The sequence below is a fragment of the Elaeis guineensis genome, chromosome 5, assembly GCF_000442705.2.
Source record: "Elaeis guineensis isolate ETL-2024a chromosome 5, EG11, whole genome shotgun sequence".
Lineage (NCBI taxonomy): Eukaryota > Viridiplantae > Streptophyta > Magnoliopsida > Arecales > Arecaceae > Elaeis > Elaeis guineensis.
Genome location: NC_025997.2, coordinates 122,485,024 through 122,495,458, shown reverse-complemented (window position 1 = coordinate 122,495,458; position 10,435 = coordinate 122,485,024). Strand labels below are relative to the sequence as shown.

General features: G+C 40.1%; 1 protein-coding gene across 1 annotated transcript; it reads left to right on the top strand.

Moving 5' to 3' along the window:
- Positions 1 to 2,296: 2,296 nt before the first annotated feature.
- On the top strand, positions 2,297 to 7,113 carry LOC105046205 (cation/H(+) antiporter 15-like). Its single transcript, XM_029264736.2, has 3 exons — positions 2,297 to 2,600; positions 3,970 to 4,970; positions 5,635 to 7,113. The coding sequence occupies exons 1-3, from the start codon at positions 2,516 to 2,518 to the stop codon at positions 6,952 to 6,954; spliced, it is 2,406 nt and encodes an 801-aa protein (XP_029120569.2). The 5' UTR covers positions 2,297 to 2,515; the 3' UTR covers positions 6,955 to 7,113.
- The last annotated feature ends 3,322 nt before the right edge of the window (positions 7,114 to 10,435 follow it).

Below are 10,435 nucleotides of genomic sequence, written 5' to 3'. Positions count from 1 at the left end.
CCATTATTTATCATTTTTTTCTATTTTTATGATGTTTTTTTAGGTATTTTTTCTCTTTTTTAGGTGTTTCTGTTTTTAAAAAATTAATTTAAAATGATGACTTTTATTTGAATCAAAATTTAAAATTTTATTTTTTATAAATTTAAAATTATAATTTTTATTTTTTTTCATTTTTTTTATTTTTTTTGAAAAAAAATTGAAGTCGCCATTTGAAATGGTGTGTCATTTGAAATGATATTTTTGAAAACACCATTTCAAATGGCATTTTCAAAAATTTCATTTCAAATGATGACTTTAATTTTTTTTTTTTTGTCGTTCACGTAGAGCAGAAAGGATGGTGACGTAGAGATTATAAAATACCATTTCAAATGACATTTTATAGATTTACATTACTTTTGTAAATAAGTTAGGAAGTGTATTATTTTGATTAATAATTTTTTTTTAAAATTATTTAGATAATAAACTCGTAGACTTTGTATCTCTTTCTTTAGTTCGACTACAAATAAATTGGACTCCTGTATTTTGAGTTTTGGCCGATCAAACTAGCTCTTTCTTCTCCATTCTCTCAAATATGGATTTCACATGCATGAATATAATTGCTAGTAATATATAAAATAAAACTCATAAATCAATCAACCAACATTACTAATCTCCCCAATTTTCATCACACTATTCCATGGAGTATATATCTCACCTAATGGAATATATCTCCATGGAATATATCTCCCCAATTTTCATCTCACGAATCTCACCTGATGGAATATATCTCCATAAAGCTAGCAACCAACATGATTTTTTTTTGAATTTTTTTATATTTATATCCTCCTAAATATTTAAATTTATGTAAATATTTTTTTAAAATTGATATTTATATGTATATCCTTATAAAATACTTGTTTTGTATGTATATTTTTTTTTCTTATTTTTTTATATATGTACCCACATCATTTGACACTAGTAAAAAATTAATAATTTAAAATTTAAATGACTAAAATACCTTATGGATAGATATGCAAAAAAAAAATTATAAAGATATATATATATAAATAATAATTTTATAAAGATATTCATGTAAATTAAATATTTAAAAGGATATACATGCAAAAAATTTTCATTTAATTTTTATCTATTTCATATAGATGTATTCAGGTCCTCTTACTCTATAATATAGTAACATATTACATAATATAACAACACAATAATAATATTATATAATATTTTATATATTAGAATACTATATTATATTTTATTTTTATACAAGATTGAATGATCATGTTCATCATATAACAACATGATATATCTTATACACTTCACCAACATATTTTGGATAAAAAAAATTTAAAATAAAATATAATAAGATTATAAATTTTTATTGTTATATTCACAACTATGTCCATTCTATACAAATGTATAAACTATTTATCTAATATTAGATTTAGATACTTTTGTTAAAAGTATATTATTATACATTAGAGAAAATATGGATGGTTACGATCTGTTTATTTTTTAGATAAAATAATTTTGATCTATCATTTGATAAAAAAATCATTTTATCTATGTAAATTAATAACTTAAGTAAATTTATTATTTTAGCTGTATATATTAATTTTTTTCTATTAGAATAAGAAAAGAATTAACAAACCAAGAGAAGTGTATTTATGTTAAGGATTTTTTGTATGGATACTCTTTCAAATATTCAAATTTACGTGAATACCCTCATAAAATTATGATTTACATATATTTCCTTATCAATTTTCTTTTTACGTATCTATCCATAAGAATAATTTAATTTTAAACCATTAATTTTTAACGGTGTTAGATGATATGGGTATATATATATAAAAAATATTTTATGAGGATAAATATGTAGATATTAATTTTAAAAAATATTTATATAAATTTAAATATTTAGAAAAATATGCACGCAAAAAGAAATTTTTTTTCTTCAAAAAAGTGAAGCTATTTGCCACATTGCTGGCCTATTCCCAACTGTAAGAAATCTTATCTATATGCGAGCATCCTGGGGACGACAACTTGGACATCCTTAACCAATGTCTGAATAATTTTGACCAAAGGGCTGTTCTGACCCAAAGCACACGCCACCTACGAATTCGCCATGAAGACAAACGTCGAGCACACGGTCTAACGATGGCAAAAGAATAGCATTACTTCTCGCCTCTACCAACCCCAAGGACCACTCTCTTCCAACGTTTTCACCCCTCTCTCTCTCTCTCCCTCCCCCGCCCCCCCCCCCCCTCTTTCAAACCCAGGGGCCACTTGCTAGCCAAAAGTTCTCCGTTCCCCGGAAAAAAGAGATTGTTGGCTAACGGAAGTTATCGATGAACAATACGCATGCGAGCAGCTCGCCGATCGAGTTCCTAAGTTCCCATGGAGGAAAAAAATCAAAGACACAGTTTTTTCCCTTTGTTTGCTATGCCGGAACCATGACCAGCCACAGGGGCATCTGGCATGGAGAGAACCCATTAAGATACACCTTCCCTCTCTTCCTCGTCCAATGCATGCTTATCATCGCCACCACCCGCACCATCAACTTCCTCCTCCGCCCCTTCCGCCAGCCTCGTTATATCTCCGAGATCCTGGTAAATTAAATCTTTTCTTTTATGTTTATTAGTTATATATATAGTATTAATTAGTGTTATACACACACACACACACACACACACGCAATAGCAGATTCAAAATTTCAAACTTGAGAAATAAATATTTTCTACAGATTATGCATGATAAATAGCGTGTGTTTTTAGAAGGAAAAAAAAAGCAAAAATGGCCTTTTCCCCATAATTTATAATATCTCTCGACTAGTAGAAGAAGAAAGATAGCATGGGAACATATTATATTCGTCTTAAAAGCCAACATGCAAAAGATATTAAATATTTATTTCAAATTAAATTATACTTGTACAAAAATACTATATAAAACCTAATATTTCATTTTGTTTAAAGAAATTTTTATAGTTTCTAAGTAATGTAATTTATTTTTTATTTTTATTTTCTTAACTCAAACCATCAAATCTATGTTACATATGGCCAATTGCTAGTGTATGTATACGGGGCGATAGTTACAGTTGTTATATATACACGGGGTGTTAATCGAATATTTCACACCCACCATAAATTTCAATAAGTTAAATTGCAAATCAAAAGTTTAAGCTATTTAATATAAACTAAAATACTTAAAATAATTATATAAAAAAATTATATATCCAAAGTTCGTGTCCTTGCACCAAATTTTTCCAAAATTCAGTATATTGTATTATTTTATGAAAATTATATATTTTAAAATATTTGGATATAAGTAAAATATTTTAAAATTTATAATTTTGTATATATAATTAAGTTAGATTCATTTAATAATTTAGATTTTGGAATTGCAACTTGATTAATTAAATTTTATAATAGAGGTAAAGTTCTTTTTAACATGCATGTGAGAATTTTAACTCAGACCCCTACACCCCCTACCAAATAAACATACATATGCATACATACCTGCATGTCCACATCATACTGTACGAGAGTTAAAGTGGATTGGATGTTATCCATTTGGATCTATGTGGATATGGATGAAAAATTTAACATATCTGACTAATATTTACATCCGTATCCACATTAGTCAAAGAAAAATGAATACGGAACGTGGATAGATAACTATCCGATCTATATCCGAATATCTGATTCTATTTATAATCTTATTAATTTTATATAATACTCGTAAACTTAAAAAAAAAATGATCATATTAATATGATATAAATTTGATTTATTACCCATTTATATATGTTTTGTATCTATACTTTTGATATTCAATTTATATCATATTCATTTAAAATAAATATAAATATAAATTTTATATCTAATTAATATCTATATTTGTTACATAAAATAAATATAGTACTAGATATGTCATGGATCCGGTTTTAGCCCTAATGGTGTAATCGACATCCAATGGCGCAGGGTGGGTTCGTGTTGGGCCCATCGGTGATGGGACGGATATCGGGTTTCAGCCGCACCATCTTCCCCTTGTGGAGCCTGCTAACCCTCAACTCCATGGCCCATATCGGCCTCATCTACTCCACCTTCGTGGTGGGCCTCATGGTCGTGGAGGTCGAGTCACTCAGCAGCGGGGATCCCGGTCGTTGGGGTTCACCGCGGCGTGCGTGCTGCCGCCGCTCGCCATCGCGTCAAAAATGGCCCCCACCGTCCACGACCTTTTCCACGAGGAAACCGACCAAACGGCCTTCCTCGCCTTTCTCGGCGTCGCCGTCACCGTCACCGCCTTCTCGGTGCTGGCCCGAATCCTCGCGGAGATGAAGCTGATCGGCTCCGACGTCGGCCGGATCGCGCTCTCCTGCGCCGGCCTCACCGACGTCGTGGCATGGACGCTGCTGGCGACCGCGGTGGCGCTCGCGCAGACCGAAGCGGAGGTGGAGAAATCGCTCTTTCCGGTGCTGTCGGCGGTGGCGTTCTACGTGACGTGCCGAATCCTCGTGCGGCCGGTGGTGGTGTGGATGGCGCAGCAGACGACGGCGGGGGAGGAGGTGAACGAGCTGCACCTGTGCGGGATGTTGGTGGGTGTCATGGTAGCGGCCTTCATCTCGGACAGCATCGGCGTGCACGCCATCTTCGGGGCCTTCTTGCTGGGCGTCATGGTGCCCAAAGGACCCTTCGGGGAGGCCATCGCCGAGAAAGTGGGGGACCTGGTGGACGGGCTGCTGATGCCATTGTTCTTGGTGATCAGTGGGCTCCGGACGGACTTGTCCGCCATCGAAAATTGGGACGGGGTGGGGTGGTTGGTGCTGATGCTGCTTTTCACCGCAGCGGCCAAGGTGATGGCTAGTGTGCTCATGGCCGCTATGTACAAGATGCCCCTCCATGACGGCTTGTCGGTGGGACTTCTGATGAACTCCAAAGGGCTCACCGAGCTGGTCCTCGTTAACATTGCCAAAGACAAAAATGTACATATATAACCGAGACATGCATGCACTCTAATTTATATTATAATATATTAGAAATGATGAAGCTTGCTGGAGAAGAAGCCAAGAAGCTTCTTCTTCTTTTTTTTGATGAAAGTGAGAGGTGGATCCACCCAGAATTTATTCATACCAACAAGCATTTTCCCGAAGAGCCAACTATGGTGATCGCTCCACCACCAAAAGGAAGCTATCAGAAAAGTATTCTCGCATGCTTGCACTAGGTTTGGCGGACTCATGCCGATGGCTACCTTTAGGTGGTGGAGCGATCACCATGGTTGACTCTTAGGGAAAATGCTTGTTGGTATGAATAAATTCCGGGTGGATCCAACTCTCAGTTTCATCAAAACAGAGGGGGAAAAAAAAAAAAAAGGCTTTTTGGCTTCTTCTCCAGCAAGCTTTATCATTTTAATGGTTATTAGGAAAAAAAATTTCTAATCGACGAAAGTTATCTGATTTCTTCTTCTTCTTCGCAGTTTTATTTTGATGGAAAAAATGGTTATCAAAAAAATGTTTGTTAAATATTTAGAATTTTATTTTAAGAAGTGTTCAAAGTTATTTTCTAGTAGTGTAGGAATATATTCTCATGTCGTTAGGTTCGAATCCAACTTTCATTCCATTTCTTCTATCGCCACCTTGTGCACTGTAGGTCATCGAGAGCCAGACCTTCACCACACTGGTAATCATGTCGATGCTATTGACGGTGACGGTGAGCCCGCTGTTGACGGTGGTGGTGAAGCCGGTCCGACGGCGGGCGGCCTACAAACGGCGGACCATCTGGTGGACCAACCCGGACTCGGAGCTCCGCATCCTGGCTTGCGTCCACAGCCCCCGTCAGGCCGGCCCCCTTGTCTCCCTCCTCGACATCTCCCACCCGACCAAGCGCTCGCCAATCTACGTCTATGCCCTCCACCTTGTCGAGCTTACCGGCCGTGCCGCCGCCATGCTTGTCGTCAACTCTGCTGCCCCCACCGTCGCCTCCAAGGACCCCCATCAGCAGCAGCACCTCCCCGCCATCGGCCGCATCCAGGCCCAGTCCGACGCCATCAACCACGTCTTCGAGAGCTACGAGCAGCATGCCGGCGGCGTCACCGTCCAATGCCTTACCGCCTTCTCCCCCTACGCCACCATGCACGAGGACATCATCGACGAAGCCGTGGACCGCAACGCGGCGCTCATCCTCCTCCCCTTCCACAAGCACCAGACCGTCGACGGTGGCATGGAGGTGGTCCACCAAGCGATTCGAAGCCTCAACCAGGCCGTCCTCGAAACCGCTCCGTGCTCCGTTGGCATCCTCATCGACCGGGGCCTGGGCGCCGGCGCCCACCGCACGTCTGGGTACCGGGTGGCGCTGTTTTTCTTCGGTGGGGCCGATGACCGTGAGGCGCTGGCGTTCGCGGGGCGCATGGCGGGGCACCCCAAGATCAACCTCAAGGTGGTCCGCTTCCTGTACGGGGCCGGGAAGAGCCGAAAACAGCAGCACCGCCACCGCCAAGGGGCGGCGGCAATGAGTGGGGGTGGGTCCCCTAAGGCGGAGAGGGTGCTGACGGTGATGACGGAGGAGGAGAGGGAGCGGCGTATAGACGAGAATTGCTTGGGCGAGTTCCAGGAGAGGTGGCGCGGGGGAATGGTGGAGTATGAGGAGGTGGTGGCTACCGACGTGGAGGAGACGATGACGGCGATCCGGAGGGTGGAGGAAAGTGGCCATGACCTTTTCGTGGTGGGGCGGGGACAGAACATGAAGTCGCCACTGATTGAAGGGCTGAACGAGTGGACCGAGTTCCCGGAGCTGGGACCTGTCGGGGACCTGCTGGTGTTGACGGAATTTGAGGCCACGCCATCGGTGCTGGTGGTCCAGTGCGGCGGAGGCCCGGCGATCGAGAGGCTCATGTCGCCGGACAGTCCCGGAAAGCTGGGGCGACCAAGTGGGAACAAGGGACAACAATGGTCTAGAGGCAGCAGAATGTGATTTTCTTTTTTGTAAAAAAAAAAAAAAAAAAAAAAAAAAAAATAACCTGGGCGCGAAGTTTTTTTCGGCAAATGTTTACGAACTTGAAATAATCCGCTTTTATTGCTCTGACTTCGATGCTTATGGGCTGTATCCAGGTACTTGGTGTAGTAATTTTTATGTTCTCAACTAAAACGGTCAGCTTAACTCCATGAAGCAAATATAGCAGAAGAAGCATTGTCCGACAATTGCACCAATCCATCTCGTTTTCTCCTCCCCGTGACGCGTCCTCCCTTGCATTAAGAAATCTAGCATCCTTTCTTTTCCTCTTCATCCTCTTCCACGCATTCATGCAATGATGCTTGAAACACTCCTCAGAGGCAACTTTTGATGGAAGATGCCGATAATAGAGTTCTGAGTTATTACTAGTTGCAGGTTGGCTGTGTTTAATTTTTTGCGTGGGAGTCACAGACCATGCATGACCGTGCAAATGTACGCGGGGAAATTGCGGTCAAGCTTTCGAGCTGCCCTTTCATGTGGAGACCCCATTTTTGTCACGAATTTGATCGCATACTAATTTTTGTAACTGGCGTGTAAATAAAATAAAGGAAACCACGCAAGATGACTGGCGCAACCGGGGACCTGTTGTCGAGCATGCATATCTAATTCATTTTTCTACATTATTATATTCTCCTATAAACATTTATGTACGGATATATAAGAGGCTAAGGACTAGATAAAAGTGTGAAACAAAATAATTAAGACCTACGTTGTTAAATGTTAATGAGATTGGAAATTAAAGTACGGTGTCTATTCAAAAAATAGTATATCTGTTCATAAAAACTTGCAACTCTACATGAAGAAATGTACCTATGATTGAAGTATTGCAACTCTATGATGAAGCATTGCAACTATATATAAAGAGATGCACCAATTCATATCTATTAATATTCACAGTTGTAACCGTTCTTTGGTATATGAAATTCATTATCCATTTCTCAAGTCTCTGTTTCTCATTTAGGAGAATAGCGGTGGAACTTTTAAGAAAGTTCATATTTACGCTAACAAAGTGGTATCAAAGAGGGTTTTTCATCTATAATGGAGAAGCTATCGACATTAAACTCATTAAATTCTCTCAATCCAATATTTGATAGGGAAAACTATGAGTTCTAGCACATTAAAAGTGTATGTGGAATGCCATGGAGGTTAAATTCCAAGAACCAGAAAGAGGAGTGCAACTCATAGAAGAAGCAACTAGATAAGAGTAGAATGGTAGATACTCGGGCATTGGCTAGTATTCAAGCTAGAGTTTCTCCCACGATGCTTCCTCAAATTATGTATGCACCTATAGCAAAGGAAGCTTGAGATTGTCTTTGCCTTGAATTCCAAAGAGATGAGAGAATCGATCTGCGCTTAGATTACAAAATTTGCATAGAGAGTTTGAAATACTGCAAATAAAGGAGATGAAATCTATGTCCGAATTTTTTTCTCAGACATTTGAGCTCAAAAACCAAATGAAGGCTATAGGAGATAATATTACTGAACAACGTATTTGTCACCATAAGAATTTTACGTATTAACGATGATAAAAAAGCCATCACTAATAATAATATTTCTTGACAGAATATTACAATAAAAAATCCTTCTATCACTAAAAATTGAGAAATTATTAGCGACGGCTTTATTAGTTATTAGCGACGGTATTGATTTTAGAAACGAAACGCATGCCGTCGCTAATAACTGATAATTTTTTTTTAATTTAACCGTAACCTTATTAGCAACGAAAAATTTTATTAGCGATCGCAAAGTTTTGCCATCGCTAATAACATCAACGATGGCTCTAGCGATGGTTGTTTAGCCATTGTTAATACTACCCCTATTTCATCACCCCGTCCAATTTTCTACTTTTTACATTTCCTCTTTCCCACCTCTTTCCCCCACCTTCGGTCCCCCCGCCGTCCCTCTCTTTACCCTGCCTCTGGTCCCCCTCTTTCCCCCACCATCAGATCCTGCCTTCCCGAGCCCCCAGCTATCGGATTCTACTTCTCCAAGCCTCCGATCCTTGGCTGCCTCTCCGAGCCCCCGACCTGCTTCTGGTCCCCCCTCTTTCCCCCGCCATCGGATCTGGCTTCCTTGAGCCGTCGGCCGTCTCCCCGAGCCTCCGGCCTGCCTCCCTGACCCCTAGCTCGCCTCCCCCCGGCTGCCTCCAGTCCTCCTCTTTTCTCTGTCGTCGGATCCGGCTTCCTCAAGCTGCCAGCCGCCTTTCCGAGCCCCCAGCCCTTGACCCACCTCTCTTCAACTGCCTTCGGTCCTCCTCTTTCCCTTGCAGTTGGATCCGACTTCTCCGAGCCACCGACCGCCTCCCTGAGCCCCAAGCCCCCGACCCAACTCTCCTCGGCTGCTTCTGGTCCCCCTCTTTCCCCCGCCGCAGGATCTGACTTCTCCGAGCCATCGGTCGCCTCCCCGAGCCTCGAGCCCCCGACTCGCCTCCCCTCGGCCATCTCATCGAGCCCCTAGCCCGCCTCCCTCCTTCTTCCCCCCACCTTCCTCTTTCCTCCCCCCTCTCCTTCTTCTGGTTTAGGATATCATCTAGTGGATGTAGGCTCTTCTTAATTATCGTGTTCTCCATGTTAATCAAGAAGAAAATCAAGTTAGTGACCAAGTAGCTAACTTTACTCTTACAAGTGATTTTTTTATGCTTTCTAAGACTTTCTTGCATCCAGACCTTGTGTATATCCTTAATATTGATGCCATGTAACTTGCTTTTCCTCGACATAGGCCTAACAAGTTTATATGTTTCAAGAATCACCAACATATAGTTGCAGTAGTTTCTATATAACTGACTTTCAGAACTTCTGCTAGTATGGTTTATGAATGTCATCTCAATTATTCTTTCATTCCCTAGGTTCTCAAATGTTATGTTCAATTTTAGTCTCACTTGCCTATCCTCTAGTAGATGATATAGAGATATATGCTCTTATTAACATCACCTAAAGATCGTATCCTACTCCTTTCTATGTTTATGGATCATTGCTTATTGTTGAAGCTAATTATTTTTATATTTTGGAGAAGACTTTGGCATATCATATTAATAATTCATTTGTGCAGAATTTCTTCTTTGGACCATCATGCGAATGCTAGAGAGAGCATTCCATTTGCAAACTTTGATTTATGCTCTGTCTTATAATATCCTGTATAATTTCTATTTGTGCCAAGCTAACAGTATTGCTGTTAATAGTAGAGGACTTTGGTTGCTAATTCGTGCTCTTACTACTTCTATTTCTGCTTTTTCATTGTAATGCTATATCGTCTGCTCTTTCCAAGGCTAGAATATTGGAAGTTTTCATTTATTTTTTCTACTGGATATGCTATTTTTTCATCGACTCCCTTTTAGTATTGTTGTTAGTCTGTTTATCATATGCTCCTTTTTTATACATGCAATCTCTATGTCTTTATCTTTTTTGTGGTGTACACTATAACTAACTCTCTTAATTGAAGTTCT